The sequence below is a fragment of the Aethina tumida genome, chromosome 3, assembly GCF_024364675.1.
Source record: "Aethina tumida isolate Nest 87 chromosome 3, icAetTumi1.1, whole genome shotgun sequence".
NCBI classification, from domain to species: Eukaryota; Metazoa; Arthropoda; class Insecta; order Coleoptera; family Nitidulidae; genus Aethina; species Aethina tumida.
This window is the reverse complement of record NC_065437.1, coordinates 20,721,608-20,742,306: the sequence shown is the minus strand read 5'-3', so window position 1 is coordinate 20,742,306 and position 20,699 is coordinate 20,721,608. Positions and strand designations below refer to the sequence as shown.

The window sequence follows — 20,699 nt, the reverse complement described above, 5'->3', positions numbered from 1 at the left end:
TCTAAACGGTAAGTTTTATGAAAAATTTGAAAGATACTTTTTTGTAAATGAATATAATATATAATAAATATATTATATATAATATATAATATATAATATATAATAATATAATATATATAATATATATATAATATAATATATAATATATAATATATAATATATAATATATAATATAATATATAATTATAATATATATATAATATAATATATAATATATAATAATATAATATATAATATATAATATAATATATAATATATAATTATAATATATAATATATAATATATAATATATAATATATAATATATAATATATAATATATAATAATAATATATAATATATAATATATAATATATAATATATAATATATAAATATATATATAATATATATATATAATATATAATATATAATATATAATATATAATATATAATATATAATATATAATATATAATATATAATATATATATATAATATAATATATAATATATAATATATAATATATAATATATAATATATAATATATAATATATAATATATAATATATAATATATAATATATAATATATAATATATAATATATAATATATAATATATAATATATAATATATAATATATAATATATAATATATAATATATAATATATAATATATAATATATAATATATAATATATAATATATAATATATAATATATAATATATAATATATAATATATAATATATAATATATAATATATAAATTTTTTATATTTCAAAAGAAGAAATTTAAAGGGTTAATTTAAATCAGGCGATCTTGCAGGCCTTACTTCATGTTCGCTTCATCCAATCTATTTAAGTATAAATATTTCGTCTAAATGCTCTTTCTAACGGTAAATGAATCATTTTAGAACCACATTTGTTGCCCCTGGTCCAAAGAAATATCGTCCAAAAGATCATCCATTTGTGTTCTGAATATCTCAGAAATCGTTTATTTGTGGACCCACTTTTATTAAGATTTTTTCTGCTCATTTTGGTATATACTATAAAACATTTAAATATTCTTTTTTAACATCCTGTATAACAAGTACGTATACTGAAAATTTTTTTATTAATTTGACAGATTTAATGAATTTGTAAAGTTTGACTGAGATAATATTAAAATGAAAATGTTTTCCCTACATTTGTTTGTTTCTGTCATGCTAATGACAATTGATTACTAGCAATCATGTGGTTTATATGGTACTAATATTTTTAACATACTGTAAACATTTTGATATAATATGTCTAAAGAAGAAGTATTGATAAATATAATAAAGATGGGAGCGGTTGATTTAGTGGGTTGAAAAACATAATTTTGTGAGAATTTTTGGTTTTGTTAACGTTCCATAACTTTTTTTATTTAATGTGAATTGTTAAAATAATATGAATTTAATATTGCCGTTTTTATACAGTTTTATTTTACTATTTATTAAATGTTACATATATTTTTCTGAATTGTGCTGGATATAAATATAGTAATGTTAATTTTGAAAAATATTTTATTGATTAAATATGCGTTATTGAATTTAACATTAACACTTAATAATATCTTTTTTGCTTTATAATTTTGGCATATATATATGGATGACATAGACAATCAGTTTCCGAATATCCGATAAGTTTTTCCTTTGATCTTTGAACTCATCTGCCACAATTTAGTATTAATATTCGAGATAGTTGTCATGTTGAAAGACTTATTAACAGCATCATATTTAGGTATTGGCATCCAATTGAAGTTGTACAGCTCATATTCACTATTTTATATTGGTGTTAATAAAACTTAGTAGATTGTAAATTTGAGTCAAGTGATGAATGGCCCCGGAAGAGTTTCGATCCCTTTTCAGAACTCCGGATCCGCCACTGACTGAATCATTATTAATGATATAACAAAAAAAAAGTTTGAAAAACCTTTTCAACTTTCCACTAAGTTCAAAATACCTTATTTAATCCGTCTTTCACAAAAGCTTTGTTTCTTTTGTAAGTTCAGACGAAAAGAAAAATCGGGGTCTATAAAAATTAAAATGAAATGAATGTAAAAGTTTTTAGTGCAAATGTAAGTTGTTGGAACTAAGTTAATCTAATTTAGAAATCCTATGGATAAACTTTTCCAATAACATTGATGTTATCCAATTTTGTTTTGCAGGTTCGTTCTTGTGACTGAATATTTAAATGAATGGATCAAAATCTTGAATATGTAATTTCGCACTGATTGACATTTCCACAATGTCCAATCGTTTTACAATACGAGCTTTACAAGTTTCATTTTACGTTCGGGGTGTGTCTGTAGTGTACAAATCTTCAATTTTAAATTGAAATACGAAAGTTAAAACGGTGTTTTTAAAAGAAAAATGAGAACATAATATCATTAAGCTTTTACTCCATTTTTCTTAAAAATTACGGTAAACCCAGTTTAGGTATTCCCATCTTTCAAAACGATTTTACAATTTTTACAACGCGTACCTAAAAGTAATCTAATAAGAAACAAATACGTTTTTATAATTTAAAAGGAAATAACACCAATTGAATTGTATGTACTATATTATATTGCGAAGAAAGAAGTACAAAAATCTAAAATTTAATATATTATAATTTTATGACTTTAAAAACTTATATATAAGTACTTAAATATTAGCCACAATCGTCGATAAAATTGCTTTTGTTTTCAATGTTGCTGTGAAAAATCTATAAAACAAAAGCTTCAAACCAAATGAAAAGTTTTATTTCTGGTACGGTTTTATGTAGAAGTAAACTTTTAAAAGTTCTCGTGTTCTAGATTTCGTTATCCTGCATCTGAAATAGATCTGCACGATACTTTGCAAACAAAGCAGATGTAAATATTTATTGACGCAATAATTCTATTTATTCCATGGGAATAAAATTGATTCAATTAGATCGTGAATAAATTCCACTTTCGACATGCATACAAATATTAAAGATAAACACTAATAGTTTTCAGCAGAAAATTTCAGTTCGCAAGTTTTCCTGAAAAACTTCATGCGTTCTATTTGTATTGGCAATTAAATATGATAAATGATGGTGTGGAAATAAGTTCTTAGCAGAATGGTGTGCGTTTTATATTCAGCAATCTGAACTGTCTAAATTATTATCTCAATATCTTAACAAATGACTTAGCAAATCAATATATTATTTATATCATTTTTTTCGAATAGTCACGCACCCGAGTGCGTTTGCGATTCTGCACGGAAACAGTTCAATAACATAACCCATTAAACTTTCGTTTCCCCTGGTTGCTCGTGATTTGCAACACGCAAGTAACAAGTTTACCTAGATAAGTATCTACGGAGTAAGGTTGATTTCCACATATGAATTTTATTGGCCGCTTATTATTACACATTAAAACTGCTCATCATTAAATTAATTATAGGACATTTGTTGTGTGTTAGTTAGTCACTTGTATTCCAGCAATGTAACTTGCGGAATTAATTTAAATTATTTCGGTTGATTGTTGATATACCCAGAAGATCATATCCCCGAGTGCGTCTTGAAACTGACACGAAAAGGGGCAATGGTATAATCCATTAAACAGCTGGAATCTCAGCTACTAGTATTGATTTCCATCGGTTCAAATTTAATTTAATATGGATAAGATAGCGTGCAACGATGTGTACAATATTACATATTAAACCTTTATTTAAAAAGCTCATTTTTTAGAACTTATTTTATAATAAATATTTCATTAAAATATCCTGCTATATATTTTATGTATTATGTAATTAATTATTAACAGTATATTAATTTTTTTACCTCTTAGTATTATAACCTTGCTCTTATTATAAGCTTGCTATTTAAAATTACAGGATAAAAAGATCTTATCCGAAGCATAAAATATTTGGTATTTTAAATATTTTGAGATAAAAATCTAATATACCTCTACAAGGAGGTTAATAAGATTAAAAATATTTTTCTCGGCGTGTTATTTATACAATAATTTCATGGGGCGCATTAAAATGCGCTTTTAATATTAAATTTAATGATAATAAATACATGGCCGACAATATTAAAGCATAAATATTAATAAGGAATATTAAATTGGCAACTTGTGCTTAGTTCATTTATTCTTGATGAGAGATTATATTTGAACAATTTTTTTTAATTAATTAATAGCAACTACTTTAAAGTTTTAACAATTATTAGTGTATTTAATAAACTTACCTTTTTTTAAAGCTCCTTCATCCAAATCCAATGTTTTCAACTCCTTGTCACTGTTAATTTCAATTCTTTCTGTTGATACATCATCAACATCACTTTGTGATACTGGAATACTACTTTTGCGACTCTCACTTGGAGTCGTTGGTTCCAAAACATCGTAGTTACATTCTTCGCAAATTTTGTCATCGTCTTGATCGTTAGATAATTCTCGGATTAGGTACGAGGAATTATTCGACTCGTGACGTCTCGGATCAACTATTGAAAATTTCAAATTAAATTTATGTTAATTTTTTTACTTACGAAACATGTATCTAAAGCCAATTAGTCACATGATATTACTTTGTTTACTTGTTGTTCATTTCTATGCCAAAATATAAAGTGGAAAGTATAATTGTAAATTCCCGGAAAAGTAAATTAATGTTAGTAATGCTTAAGTTTTTATCAGCAACAGTAATAGCGACAAATCAATCGATTGGCCAACAATAAGCACCTCTTATTCTCGCCGTGAAGTTCAAAGCAGATATTTAAAGTGCTCTCAAATGCCCACCTGTCTCATATTGATTGTAATCCTTCCATTTTACTGTTTCGTTTCTACCTCTACCTTCTTTGCGAAAGCTCCCGGATTTTTCGGCTACGGACTCTTCGACTGATATTGGAATGCTACTTTTGCGGCTATCGCTTGGCGTCGTCGGTTCTTGAACGACGTAATGTGGGTCGTTATACTTGTTATCTACTTGTCCATGGGACAAGTCTCGGAAAAGGTAAGAGTGACTTCCTAGGTTCCTCACTTCTTTATTGGAATTTACTATCAACAATTTTTATGTCATTTTTGAGTAAGTTAAGTAATAAAATATTTAAAAAAAAGTTTTAATTTAAATTATTGCAAATTAATAGTTCAAAGACTAAACTAAAAGGGACATTTTGTTTTTTACTTATGAATAACACGTGAGACTCGCATTAGGACCATGCCATTCAAAGAGATCCTTACAATGATCCTTCAAAGAATACAACTCACCTCTATCGAGTCTGTTATAGTTGTTTCTCCCTTTTCCCGTCCTTTCGCAGCCTTTTTCGATAATGGACCCAAACACCGCACCCGACGACGGAATGTTACTTTTGCGGCCTTCCCCGGGAATCGTTCCCTGTACCTGGGCCAGGACGTTACGGTTTACGTCGTTACACTTGTCATCGTCCTGCTCGTTAGACAATTCCCGGAACAGGTACGTGGAACTCTTCGAATTGCTTAGCATCCCGTTTCTTGGTTTTATGTGACTCGTTTCGGCGCTCTTTGACCTAAAAAGATTTATGTAAGGAATTAATTTTCGGCATTACGTTGCTGTCTTGTGTTGTTAGATAAATGCGGTAAAAGAAAATTAGTTATTACGTCGAAGGTTTCAGACAAATTAAAAGTTTCATCTTCTACTTTTTGTTATTTAATATAACATTATTAAAATACTGTCGTAATAATATGGTTTTTTTATTCAAATATTATTAAAATATATGAATACTAAGTGGTGCTTTTCAAATAATTTATTTTCTGAAAACAGGTCCATGAACCTTTTCAGAATCTAAAAATAATTGGATTTCTGATTAATTGCGATGTGTGTTTTTCCATTTATATTTGTATATCATTCACCGTATACGGACCAGGATATATTGGATACCCTTTGGTTTTGTGTTTTTATGTTTCTGAAACCACTCGTGTTTTCATTGTTGGGAGTTTCTTTTCAATTGTACCTTGACATTTATTTCGTCCATGATTTTTTACTGTATGAACGAACACATTAACTTGCATGTTCTCTGTCCTCTCCTCTTCTACTACTAATTTAATACTTTTTTTAAGTTAAGCAAAAAATACAAAGTTACCTAAATATTTTGTGTTTAAAAAAGAATGTCACACATACAGTAGTTTCGAGTTTAGTATCGTCTACATATCGATTTTGTGAAACACCTGAGCTCGCACTTACGGAGTGCATCTGCATGAACGTAACTATCTTATGTGGTTGCTGAAGGAGCAGTCAGTCTATTTTTGTTGTTTCTTTTCATAAAATTTCCCCTTCAATTTGCATTCCCTTGACAACAGTTCTTGGTTTTTACCTTTGCCATTTGTTCACATCCGGCATTTTCGCAATGACTTGCCTTTCGGTCTCTAATTTTAAATTTAAGACATGTTTATAACAATATTCTGAGATGGACATAATAATTGGAATATTATTTCAAGGTATTCTGATTTTAGAAGATGTAGAAACAGTAACATATACATATGTGCTTGAAAATGTGGTGGAAAGTTAGTTTTCAAACCTGGGTTTCATTTAATCACATTTTATTAATTAATACATACCTAATAAATGTATTTCCCCCCGATCCGCATAGCCCACCATTGGACACATATTGATTAGGTATCGAGCACCCAACAGGATACGGTGGATCGAGCGTTCTGCCTTCAGGATCGCTCCTATACCTCGCGTGTCTTCTTCGTTTTTCGTTTTGCCGTAGCTCTCCGACCCTCTCTATGGGACAGACATACCCTTTTGTTCTGCTCAGTTCCAAGTTCGTCGCCGGTTCCATTATGGCATCCGGGACTTCGGGCTTGCTGCGGCGTCGCCTGTGCCGCTTAAAACTTTCCTCACTAATTACCAACGTCCCAGCGCTACTGGTCCTCGTCGTGTACCTCTTGTGCGTGATGTTGTTCACCTCGATATTAGAGACGTTATTGGCCAATAAAACATTCTCCGCCGTCATTTTGTTTCTTTGCGGCTTACGGCCAGGGGATTTATCGCCGTTAATGTTGGGCGTTATGAAATTTTTGTAGCCATCGCATTCTGCTCGTTTGATACTCTCCTCGTTGTATTTCAATTTCCTCCTGAACAGATCATCGCTGGCGGAGCGCTTATGTCGACGGGTCTCGGCTCTTAAGCGGATCAGCTCTGCCAAGGTTGCGTTTTTCTGTGAGGGCGTGCCGTTCAAATTTTCCGACGAGGACGATGATGCATTATCTGTCAACAAAATGTATTGTCAGAGGTTACCGGTCCCAATATGCTACATCAATATTGTCGGATCCTTCGCCAAAAAGCTAATGCATAATTAATTGCTGAAGTAAAATGTGCATTAATAAATTGGAAACAAACAGTGCAGTCAGCAGCACTAAAATATTAAAAATGTTCATGTAAAACAATATTTTTGTGTGAAGTCCCTCATAATTTGCTGGGTTCAATTTTTAACAAAATGTATTGATTCATGTTTGTAACAAATAAATAAGTTAAGAGATTTCCTAATAAGTATGTAATCATATTTGTGGAAATGTGAGTCAGTCTAAAACACTAAATATTAAATTTGCCTTATTAGCTCATTTGAGGCATAAGTACTGCCAATAAATTTATAATCATTCTTACCTTTTTAGGCATCAAGAACTATATTCAAACCTTCACTCAAACAAGTATCGATATTTTTAACCCGAAAAGGTCGCTATTCAAGGTGCTTTATTCAATTTTCGATATTTTATTACATTATAATTATCAATTAACTTTAAAACTAAAAAACCTTTTTCTAATTTATTATTCTCATTATATTATTGAAGAGGAAATGGACCCGTTTCCTTTAAGTTAACACCGATGATTTGTTAGATAATCGAATCACTATTTTAAAAATGTATATCTCTTAAAATGTTCAGCAGGAATAAATTAAGGACGAGACACCGCAGAGAAATGATTGAAACTCGATTAAGCGTTCAGTCGGAATGTCAAGATGTCTGAAAGTTGCGATGAAAATGCAATCAGTGTACATGAAAAAAACTGCAGCATCCTTTCGGCGGAAGTTAAAAGCGCCATTCTATCTTCGCAAGGTAACATCAATATTAATGGTTTAACGGAAAAGAGCAGCGTCGAATTTGATTGTGCTTTGTTCGAGGAAATTTAAAATTGATTATGTTTACTGTCAGGAATGTGTGTGATGTATGAGCTATAAATCTCTTATTTTACACCCTCCTGAAAGTTTTTATTCATTAAAAAATACCGTTTCTTGAACAAAAACATGACTTGAAGACTGGTCTTGTTATCTTAATAAAGTGGTGAGGATAATTTATTGCCTGTCATTTCAGTTTTCATATAAACAGATACGTGGAGAGAGAAAATTTTGAAAAAATTGCATTTTACTCATCCGAAAAACAAAAAAGTAATAACAAATTATTTTTGTACTACAGTATCTGCCAACACTGTATTGATAAAAATAAATCGTTAAAATTCATTAAATGTTTTGTATACACGGACATCGTTGGATGGAATGAATTTGGCAAATGTGTCAAGTTATAACATATTTTTCGGTCAAAACCATTTTTACACGGTTTCATTTATGTTGATGAATATTTAAAAAGCTTTGTCATAATAACAAAGAATTACACAACATATATAGTATTTAAATCCGTACTAATTATTATTACTAATATTATTTTTTGTGTAAGCAATACATCTTGCATACCTTTAAGATCAAGGACATCACTTTTGGTCTTGCGGATCCGCAAAACTTTTCGCCGGTCGCTTTTTTCCTGCGACACTTCGCGGCTAATTGTATTTTCACCTCGCGTCCTCCAATTATCGACAACATCTGCGCCTCGCCCATTTTTTGTGCCGTCTAACACCGTACTTGGACTCTTAATCAGTTTATTATTGGCATCGTTTCTGACGTTTCTGATTATCGATTCCTTTTTGAGTGTCCTTCCACTGTTCTGATCTGCGGTGTCACTACGGCACCTTTGTAGTCGGCTGCCCGGAGAGTCGTGCAGTTGTTTCCTGAAAGACGAAAAGAAAATTGGAGTGGGTTGTTGGAGACGAATAAACGATGATACTGTTTACAATAATTGTGAAGAATAGCAGAAAGTTTCACGTCATTGTTTATTTTTAAATACTTTGAAATTCTTACTATATAAAATTTCCTTTCGCAACTGTTTGCTCTGATGTAACTTTCGTAAAATGTTATGGTTCACGTAGTTTACTATCAATTGTCAAAAGATTTCAATGTCCAATAGTGAATAAATAATACCTACCTGATATGTAATAACTTTTCTCTTGCAGAAACGTCTGCACTGTGCCAGCTCTGCCTTTGTGTACATCTGGTATCTTTCGTTTGCACCAATAGATTCCCTTTGGAATCGTAAAGTTGAATTACGGGCAAAGAAATGTGTGGTGATGATTTTGAAGTAGACAACTCCCAGTTCCAATTTTTCGGTTTTCGTAGTTGCAGTCTTATTATGTCTTGAAGGTAGTTTTCTCGTTTTGTCATAGTCATATTTTATCCTAGATAAATAAATCAATAATTAGCTTTAATGTATATATCTCTGTAGACAGTGTCTATTAAAAATAAAAATAGTGGAAGCATTGATTTAGTTATCAAGCTAATGCTACAGTCATGGTTCCATTTTTAAATAAAATTGACAAGGGAAGAACATTAATTTACGGAATATTGTACAGAACATTTGGGGCAAAGAGACCGATAAATATTAATTTCATTAAGAATTCAGTGAAAAAGAGCCAGTGCAGCAGTGACACTTGTAAATTTAATTATAACCCATGCACTGAATCTGCTGGTTTAATTAAATGTTTGCCCTTATAAATATTCAGTATTTATTCTGAAAGATTTAAATTTCAGTGTGACCCAGAGAAATATTAATTGCTTGCGAAATTAAGAAGTTTTAGAGCTAAATTGTTTATTCACACTTTGAAGTGTTTCTTTGCCAATTTTCTATACATATTTTGTATATTTTAACATAGTTTTATTACTTTCTTTATTGTTTATTTTGTCTGTTTGAAACTGTAATTCGAAAATTAATTTTTTGAATATTAAAAAATTACATATTTGTTTTCAATTATGTGTATCATACTTCACATAAATTAATTATTTTTGTTTCAACAACTGTTAGCAACAACTGTTATTATTACATTTGTTTATTATTTGCCAACAGATTTCCCACAATAAATAATGTATAATAAATTAGTGTCAGCTAATATATACGTTGTGCAAATACAACTTTACAAATGAAACATTAAATTTATTTTTGACTGTAAATTGAAAATTCGGTTTTACGAATTAAACCCACCGAAAGAAAATATTTTTATACGCAAATTCCACATTCCGAACTAAAATTAACTCATTGACATTATTTTTATAACTTGGGTGGCAAGGTAAATTTTAAATTGTGTTTTGTTTGTAAATGTGGACATTTAATAATAGATATTTCATACTTCTAAATTTGTGACCCTGAATTTTTAATTTAAAAACATTTTTAATAATTAAGCAACAGGTTTTTAATAACCTTCAATTTAGAAGAAAATTTAGACCTCAGTAATATTTTAATATTTTTTGAGGAATTTTAGGTTGCTGTACACAATTTACAAATATATTATGTTCATACACAAGATGAATAATTATTAATGATGATGAAATAAGAATATTTCAGTATATTTTATTAGAACAAGAGAAAAACATGCCATAATTTAGAGTACGGAGAACTTCGAACTGTACATTCAATTGAAGAGTTACTGGTTTCAGTAAGTGCTTATTGAAGGCACTTTGATATCAAATGTGAGTCCGTATTGATGACTAGACTACAAATACAGAGAAAGCCCTACGTAACAACATAATATTCGTCTTCATACTGCCAGTACTTCAGTAAAGTATCTTGAATAAGCTTATATTGCTGTCCTGTCCTGAAATCCATATTCTCCAATCCCATACCCTGTTGAATATATGAACGACATGGCATGACTTTCTCTGAGAATATTAGAGCAATTAGATCTTGAAATTCATATTATTTGGAAATTAAATCAATTAGTTGTAGTCCAATGAAATGGAATATTATTCTATTTAAGTAATATTATAGTATTAATATACAGTAGACACCCACACAGAACTGTAAATAGTACATTTAATTAAATATAATCTTAAATTGTAATAAAATATCTCTTTTTATTAATAATAGTATAATATAATAGTTAATACAAAGTAAAAAAAAACGTAACAAGAAACATCTGACAGATTGTGCTAAAATTTAATATGTAAACAACAGAAAGTTCTACCAACCTTTAAACAAAATGAGGTTGATGCAATTCATTTAAATGAAAAATTTATGGTTCTTTTAAGAGGAAGTTTGCTTGTAAAAATAAAACTAAAACACGAATTTAAAATAAATGTATACAAATAATAAATTAATGAAAGGAACAGGTAGTTAAACAAAATTAGTTTGTGGTCATCAAATTTATTAGTTAATTAATACCTAAACCATCCACGGAGAAGTATAATGTCGACAACCACCGAAACTTAATATTTCACTATCACACAAGCAAAACTTTTCACACATCAATCCAACCACTAGAACACACTCACGAAAAAGTTTCGACGAAGTCGCGCACTCGACAACAACGGACGGTATACTAACTCGAGCAAGTTTCACAACAGCAAAAATAAAAATTAAATATTTCTGGCAAACGAAAATAGTTCATTTTGTTTTCTAACACTTGTTCGACAATAAGCACCCGAGATTACATATGCCATGTCGCTATTTTCAGTTACACACAATCTAAAGGCGCATCTCCCACTCTATCGGTCCTGAAATAGATCGCTATTAAAGTCATACGGCAAGATGTGAAATCATGTCTGGCCCTGTCAAAATAAAATAAATATTGCCTAAAGGTAAGTCGTGTGACATTCTTTTGTCACATGAAAAAATAAATCGTTAATTGCTATTAAACATATTCGTCTTAATAAGCTTAATAAGGAGTATGGAGTTTTTGTTTTATATTAAATAATTGAATTGAAATATTTATATAATAATAGTAATTAACTATTGAATTATAATAAATAGGAGAATTTTAAAATTACGTAATATTTGGTATGAATATATTTTATGTATTGTCCATCACTCATTCCATACTATTATATCTATTAAATTAGAATATCTGCAATTGCAGCCAAACATTTATTTTAATCTGGATCAGCAGTGCATACAAGCTTTGCATTTTTTATGTAGAAAAAGCACATTTCGCATATAAATGTACTGTTTTATTTTGCGGACGGTTTTATTACATATAATTCCGCATTTGGCACAGAAAGTTTGTTAATGCTTTGTATCACTTCTGTTTTGTTGATTAAATGAATGTGTATGTTATTACTATATCTGCCGAAACACTAATTCGGGAGCAAAAATTATATTATATATTGTTTAAAATTTTTATACACGATAATTTTATTTTGACGTTTTAATGGTATTTGTGTAGTTTTGTCTAAGACAATCAAATTCAATATTAAGAATGAAAACAACCCTACAACTTAATAAATTATTGAAGTTATTAAATGATCTTCAAACATTTAGTTATGTGACGGCACGATCCATTATAGAAACAGAAGACATAAATCTTCTGAAATTCTCTCTGATTTCAAAATCCCGGATTATATTAATGAAACTCGAAGAATTGATATTACACACAATAGCCATGCGATTTGTTCTGGTAACCATAGTTACCGTAGTGTACTGCTCATTTATAAATTACAATCAATTTGTTTTACTTAGCACACATTACAAATAAATAACGGAGGGGCCAACATTAATCGTCTTAAAGAGTTACCCACCTGACTAAATTAATTAATATACTTTTTAATCCATAAATACTATAATTACACTGGTTTAAAAGATACATTATATTCACTATCTTTTTATTTATCTATGTATCTTTCGGTTTATCATTTTACTTCCAAAATAAGCGGTAAGCTCGATCGTGATAAATAATATTTCGTTAGTTAGTTTCATTGTAGAAAGTTTCTCTTTTAATTGTGAGTTGTATGGTGTAACAATGGAACGAAACATAAACGAATATTTAAATTTACTATTATATTCTTATACAATAAGTTTCATCCATTTGAACTGTGTATAGAACTTCTATGAACTAGTTTATGAAACTTCGGCATTTTCTCTCTGTTTCAATACCATACTGGTGAAATCTTCACCTCGTTTATCACTTTGACTACCCAGATTTTGTAGGGAAGATATAAATGGCTGAAGAGGAAATGAATCTTAATTATTTTATTTGAAGCTTAAAATCGAAATTATTATATTATGTTTATTATAAATTGTTTAGAAAATTTCTCTGAAATGCTCCATGGTGGACTTAGTTGTTTTAGTTGTAAAAGGTTTTGTCGTTCAATTATTTTTTTTAATTTCATATTACTTATCACTTCTCGTAATAAAAATCACTTTTAATAACATATTTTTCGTAATATGGTTTACAATTTGCCGTTAATTAGTCGCTAATGAATTGAATGTTAGAAACATTAATTATAATGTTCACTGTTTAAATTTGTTTTTTATGTCTTTAGATGTCTTAAGATAATAACTCATATACATAAATAAAGATGAATAAATGTTTTGTAAGAGATAAATATTTATTTAGCAAAATTTTCAACAATGGAATTAATTTTTCCGTAACAAATTAGTCGTAAATTCTCCACCTAGTTTCCTTTTTTTTGGTTGGTACTTTGCTTACTTTAAGTTCAGAAATAATTATCCTATTATAGTTTTTTGAATAATAAAATGTTTATTTATGTTTAACCTATGTTGTTGTTAACGTATGTTATATATTTTCATTTTGTTTTTGCAATTTGTATGTTTTTTAATCTAATTATTAATATTTGTACCTAACTAATATACACAATTGAAGTTGGTAATAAACAGAATATTGTTCTTTGTTTCCAAAGTGATGGCATGTAGTTTTTGTTGTGTCAGTCGAGATAAAATTTAGTTTCCTGAAAGAACGCGGTCGATAAAATGGCGCCGGCAGGATTCTAGCAAATATTTTCCACTTTAACCAACAAAACAACTTTATTTACAATGACATGCGGTGAGAACATAATCGAAACCAGTTATTTTTGATGCGTTTACATATAATGTTGGTTTGCGTGAAATCTGTGTTAATTAATGGTGAAATAGATTTTGAATATTTCCAATAGACAACTACAATAACTGGCAAATTTATACCAATAATTCATTTTATTTAAAATAAGAACGAATTTGTTATTCACCTGGTCCAATATTCCCAAGTATTTAACAAATCCAATTTGCTTAGTAATCGAAATTTTAACTTAGGTTTCAATTTTATTGCTATTTGAAGAGCTGACTTGAATACAAATAAACTTCCACCACAATTTCGTGAAAAGCATCTTTTAAACGGAATATAATAGAACAAAAATTTTATATAAATACACAATTTTATAAGTACTCTTAAAATGCAAATCGGTGGTTCCCCAAGATTATTATCTTAGTAGAATTTATTTGGAATATGTGTGAAATTAAGCAAGTTTACGTCATATTTCAAGATATTCGCACTGCTACGACAATAAATTTTATAAATCGATTAGATAAAGAAATAATGAGATCGTTATGGCGGCAATAATTGTACGGTGCGATATAAACTGAAAAATTAAAGCGTGGAATATTTCAAAATGATACAAATATGGCAACGATTTCGGTCACGTTCGCGTGAATTTAATATACATTCAAACCGTGTCACCGAAGCATATCATTTTGAATTCTGTCTGATCCGTGCAGAAACATTTCATGACTTTTTTAATTCCCTGTAGCTTTTTGTCGGCAGAGTCAAATTTATAATCTAAAGGGAATCGAAGTTTTGATTATTTTTGAATATGTAATACGAAATCTGCCTGCCATTCGGACCTAAGTATTTGCATTACTCCAATTAAATAAAACGATCAGTATCGAGTATATTTGGTATCGGAGTTAAATACACCCTTTATCCATAATAATTAATTATTTCAAATATCTTGATAAAAAATAATTTTTCTTATAATTAATTGTTGATAAAAAACTCTATTGGCATTAATATTGCTCTAGAGTCTCATTATTAAATAATTTCTACCAGATATTATTAAATTAGTCGTAATATTCATTTTTATATACGTATACACATCGATTACATTTTAATTATAATTTACTCATTTATTAAAATGTAGATATTTATTAGAAATATTAGTATTCAGTTATTATTGGGTTTATAATTACATAAATAAATAAAAAACCCTATTGGCATTAATATTGCTCTAGAATCTCATTATTAAATAATTTCTACCAGATATTATTAGATTAGTCGTAATATTCATTTTTATATACGTATACACATCGATTACATTTTAATTATAATTTGCTCATTTATTAAAATGTAGATATTTATTAGAAAAATTAGTATTCAGTTATTATTGGGTTTATAATTACATAAATAAGTAAAACTTAAATAGAAAAAAATTGTTAGAATTAACTATAATTATTATTTTAGAATAAATTATTTGTGTATTAAATTGTAGTTATGGCGTCACACATTATTTCGCAATTTTTTAGTAATTTTCATCTTTTTCTAGAAACCAACTTCAATTTATCTTTTAAGTGAGAATTGAAATTTCAAGTTTCAAGTAAATTTACGGTCCTTTAGGGAACGATGTATTCAACAATTACACGTTCAAATTAAATTATCCTTAATTTAGATCAGGGTTTACGGTGGAGATTTTGCATACATCATTTTAAGCAGAATAATAAATTTGTATTATATAATGTAGTTATAAATTGTGTTTGCATTTGCAGCCGGTAAATAGGTGAATAAAATTAATATATGCTTGGTTGTGGTTGGAAACTATAGAACCCTTAGGAATACTCTTCACAACATGCAAACTGAAAATGTCTCTGTAGTAACTAACCCTTTTAATTTTATGTTTAAATTACTAAAACTTTATATTCCATTTAGGTAATTTAAGGTTCTACAGTGTATTAATTAAACTTAGATTTGTTATGATAATAAATAATAAAACTACAGATCACTTGTATTTTATTTTTATTCTAACATATTCATTTCGTACAATATTTTATATTCTAAGTCTAATATGTGTAGTATTATTATGTATATTGTTACAATAAGTCAGACTGTTAAAAAATTACCTTTAGGCACAGTTTTACATTGGCCCTACTAATAGCATTCTAACACGTCCTAAAATTGCAAGTGAATTAATTACACACATGTTCGTGAATATCGACACTGTTTATTATCTTGTCACTTTGATATTCATTTAGTATAATGTATTACACAAAGTTTGATTTATTTACTATTTACATCTTAATTTAGCTTTTTCTTTTAAAACAAGGTTTTCAATAATAATAATAATAATTGTATTAATACATTTATAGATATTATGTGTATTCAAATTATAGTTAAACAAAAATGTATTAAAACATATTATTTATATAATTAATAATTTAATTTAAGTGGGTAAAACTCTGAAAACCTTGAGTATTTTCAATCATATATACAGTATAAATCAATAATTGTAATTTCTTTATATATAATTACAACAAATTGGCACTTGACATAAAACTACGGAAGCTCCAATACTGACGAAATATTCAGAAATATTTCGTAATTGGTCTGTAAATATTAGTATGAAATCATCAGAATCATTTCCAATTTAATATTATCTCTAGTATCACATTAAGTAATGCTTAAATCACAATAATTAATGATATATGTATATACCTTTTCAGTAAATGCCCAAAAATATAAAATGAAAAACTGTCAATAATTAATATTTGTCTACACATACCACAGTATTTATATAAATATGTAATTGTTAATATTTTTAAATAATACTTGTGTGATACTTTGGCACAAGTTAAAAAGTCTACGTGTTATCTTTTTTAAATAATATCTAGAACATTATTTCTATAAACGTTCTTCTGATTAATCAGTTTTTTGAAACTAAAACAAACATAAGAAAGAAATCGGATATTTAATAAATTATCGGATTTATATAATTTTAATATACATATGCATTACAAACATATAATTAAATATGTTTCACATACTTTTTCAAAAAAACTTCTAACGTTTCTTTTAGATTAAATGCCTTTATATTTTAAATAACAAATGTTTATTTTGTCATTAATCAATAAACATTGAAAAAGTATATCTTAATTTTCAACAAAATATATAATCTACCTTTTAAACATTGCACATTTACATATTACATACCATAATACGAGTTTATGACATAATCTTAAGTGCACCTTAAGAAGTAACAGTTACATTTTATTGACTATTTTATATCAAAGCATAAATCAATCCCAAACTATAAACTTTAAAAACTATTTACATTTTTATACAAACATAATTGTCATTAGTAATATAGCAGTCACAATGATAATATTATTCTAAACGCTCTATTTTAATTAGGCATTTAAAAAGTATACATGATTTGTATCATATTCGAACAGCAATAAAAATGTAACGTCAGAAAATTACGAAATATACATAGTAAAATAAATTAGTTGACGTTTGAATTAAAAATAAAATGTACAGTCCCTTTTTTGAGTTCTAAATTATGAATATAATATATATCAAATAATTTAAATAAAAACTTGCTCGTCATCGGACGTAATAATACTATCGGAATCTGCAGCTTCGATGCTCTTTTTAATTGGTGTTACGGGATATCGAACGGGGCCTCTCCATTTTCTACTTAAACCTAGAGATCTAGGTAGAGCAATTGCCGGCACACTAGGTTTGTTATTACCATTTTCGTCATTTCTATTCGGTTGTTCTCGTTTAAGTAATTTTCTATCTAGTGATCGAAAATTGGATAAATCTACGTTTTCCTTAGGAATCATTTCAACTACAACTGCCCTATCCGATTCCTTGGAGTATAAATGCGTACATGACTTAGAAAAATTTTTATTAACAATAAAATTTTCCCTAATGGATTTTGGCGACAGTTTTTTTGTTATTTCAGACCTATATCGTATATGTTTTTGATATGATACGTCTTGGGCACATTTCACTGGAGGATGTTTTTGTATGTTAGATACATCATGACAACTCTCTGTTAGATGTTTTTCAACTGGACTTCCTTCTTTAGAAAACTGCAGTTCATTTAATTTAGACATGTTAATATTTTGTATGTGAGACTCGTTTATGTTAGATAGATTCATTCTAGCACGTAAATTTAAAGTGTTATGAGTATTGACACCTTTAGAAGGGATAATTCTAGAAACAATAAATTCAACTCGGTGACCAGTATTTTTTAACATGTTTAATGCATCGTCGTATTTAATGCCTATTAGAGTCTGACCATCAACAGCAATAACCTGATCTCCAGTCAAAATATTGCCAGTTAAGTGTGCCGGTCCACCTAAAATCACGGATTGTATGTATACGTTTCCATCAGAGCCTTCAGTGATTTGTATTCCTAGACTGCCTTTGGGATCTCTCTCTACGACTACAGTGGACATCATTCTTTCTTCTGCAAACGACATGTTGCTTAATTTGTACAAAAGAGATTCACTTAATGATTCTTGGAAATCTGGAAGGTACTGTTGTGATGATGATTTTATTGACGAATCTAAAAGGGTTTAATTAATTGAAATTGCATCACATTGAATATAATGTATTTACCTAGAATGTACGCTTCATTTGTTGGTAAGCATTCGGTTGTTGGAGATCTTGATATAGATGTCGAGCTGCAATGAAGGGAAACGGATTGTAGAGACATTTCCTCTAGATAATCGTAATTATCATCTGGCATATTGACAGCTTCCATGGATCTTGAAATTCTTGGTCCCATATTACCAAAATCCTTTGTATTAAATTTATTGCATTTCCTTTTGTCCTCCGGCATTCCTGACAAGTAACTGCTATCCAAAACAAGACCCGCACGTGATTTCTGAAACGGATTCTCGTTCTCTTCATTCTGATACTCTTCGTCTATATTGTCTCTTTCTGTAAGTTTTGAAAAGTCATTGACGCTCTTAGATCTTCTTCTATACTGTAATCTTTTATGCAACGGATTTAGCTTTGTGGATTTTCTTAAATCTATTTGAAATTCCGTCTCGGGGTAATCACGTACGTTGTCAATGGTACAGTAGTGATGATTTGTAAGAGCTTCCAATTTGTACAAGGAATTTGTTTCATTCTTCATATCTTTGAGAGGAATTCCAAATTGCTGTGACAAACTTTGAAGTGAGGTATACTCAGTTCTTAATCGAAGAAAGAATTGATGGTGAAGAGATGCAAGACGGAAAGTGAAATAGCTCCTGAAGTAGAAATAATTCATTTAGTAAAATATTTTTATTTTCTTTTAGTATTACGGATTTCTGATGAATTTCAACATACTCACTTTTTGTGATCCATTCTTAATTTGTATTTCTTTAGCTTCGAACCATGTATTGTTGAAGCATGGGGTAAAATACATAAATAGTGTTTGCTATAACATAGAGTTTGAATGCTTCTCCATTCAAACTTTTCGTAGAGTTGAGGACCGCAGTTACTTGTGGATGGGCCACGTTCGTACAAATTAATACCTTGTGAACTAATATAAAGCCAAATATCCTTGTGGTTATTGTCCTTTAGCATCTGAAATAAACCATGTTTAATAACGGATAAATATTTATTTCATATTTACAATTATTAATAATGTATGCAATAAAGTAACTTACCCAAGTTGCCGTGTAAAAATGTCCACCATAATGGGGTAAAGACTGAGCAACAATAATAAAATCTTGTTCAGCTTTTTCACAGTCCAATCCTTTTTTACTAATATGTGCCTTTATTAATTCCTTTTGCAGCCGTTTGGAGTCATCAATTGCACACGACATAGTTTCCGGAACGTAATGCTCGAGTAAAAAGTAGTCCCTGGTTCCATGTTCCTTAAAATTCAAAAGTCAGTGAAATGCGAATGTCTACTTTTTAAATTTAATTACTCTTTCACTGTAATCCCCGAATTCAGCTTGCAAGGCCAGTCCGTTTAGTTCGATTAATTGTGTGAAGGAACAAGGAAGCTGATGCTCCAAAATGGATCTTCGCAACTGAAGATACAGTAAATGTCTGGCTTGGCTTCCACGGATTCCTCGTAAACTGGGAAGGAAGAACCTGACTCTCATGAAGAGTGTAAGGGTGACGTTCTGGCTGGTTCCGGGCTGAGAGGCTTTACATATTCTGGTGTCAGATGGTAAAAATACGAAGTCCCCAGCAATTAGAGCGGACAATCCAAGCATGAAGTTTTCTTCAATGTGTTCTTTCTGTATTATCATCTAGAAAATAATATATTCATTATTGACAAATGATATTGTACATAATAATGTATATATAATAATAATATAATGTATATATATAATGTATATATAATAATAATATATTATTAAAATGTAAAAAAGGTTTATTTGTTCCGATGAGGGTAGAATATATGTAATTTATGAGGACATTGAAAGAACATATATTCGAAGAGCTATTTTCATTCATATGTAGGTACATACATTTAATAAAATGTTACAGCGCCATCCCTTTAACTCAAACACGTAAAAATCAATAACTTGAATAGGGGAGCGCTTTTCGCTAGGGTTGAAGTTGTAAGTTACACATCTAGAGGTCATTTAAATCTCAATTGAGACTTGTCCTAAGGAAAGTAACAAAAATAATTTCATTA

At 29.0% G+C, this 20,699-nt stretch overlaps 2 protein-coding genes across 9 annotated transcripts in view; both read right to left on the bottom strand.

Moving 5' to 3' along the window:
• Positions 1-11,597, bottom strand: part of LOC109609094 (uncharacterized) — an 87,325-nt gene extending 75,728 nt beyond the window's left edge. The window contains exons 1-7 of one of the 3 annotated variants that reach the window (XM_049964393.1): positions 11,449-11,597; positions 9,223-9,472; positions 8,658-8,968; positions 6,526-7,180; positions 5,200-5,477; positions 4,732-4,989; positions 4,188-4,439 (exon numbers count right to left, since the gene is read on the bottom strand). In XM_049964393.1, the coding sequence (XP_049820350.1) occupies positions 4,188-4,439; positions 4,732-4,989; positions 5,200-5,477; positions 6,526-7,180; positions 8,658-8,968; positions 9,223-9,464 (1,996 nt within the window). In that variant the 5' untranslated portion in view covers positions 9,465-9,472; positions 11,449-11,597. The remainder of the gene's footprint in view (positions 1-4,187; positions 4,440-4,731; positions 4,990-5,199; positions 5,478-6,525; positions 7,181-8,657; positions 8,969-9,222; positions 9,473-11,448) is intronic. The other 2 variants (XM_049964394.1, XM_020025721.2) reach the window with 2 other exon arrangements.
• A 4,449-nt stretch (positions 11,598-16,046) lies between these two features.
• The window catches only part of LOC109607399 (tyrosine-protein phosphatase non-receptor type 13), an 88,771-nt gene continuing 84,118 nt past the window's right edge, over positions 16,047-20,699 (bottom strand). For all 6 annotated transcript variants that reach the window (XM_049964400.1, XM_049964398.1, XM_049964399.1 and 3 more), the window contains 5 exons: positions 19,978-20,307; positions 19,714-19,923; positions 19,395-19,630; positions 18,674-19,311; positions 16,047-18,620 (listed from right to left, as the gene is read on the bottom strand). In XM_049964400.1, the coding sequence (XP_049820357.1) occupies positions 17,629-18,620; positions 18,674-19,311; positions 19,395-19,630; positions 19,714-19,923; positions 19,978-20,307 (2,406 nt within the window). In that variant the 3' untranslated portion in view covers positions 16,047-17,628. The remainder of the gene's footprint in view (positions 18,621-18,673; positions 19,312-19,394; positions 19,631-19,713; positions 19,924-19,977; positions 20,308-20,699) is intronic.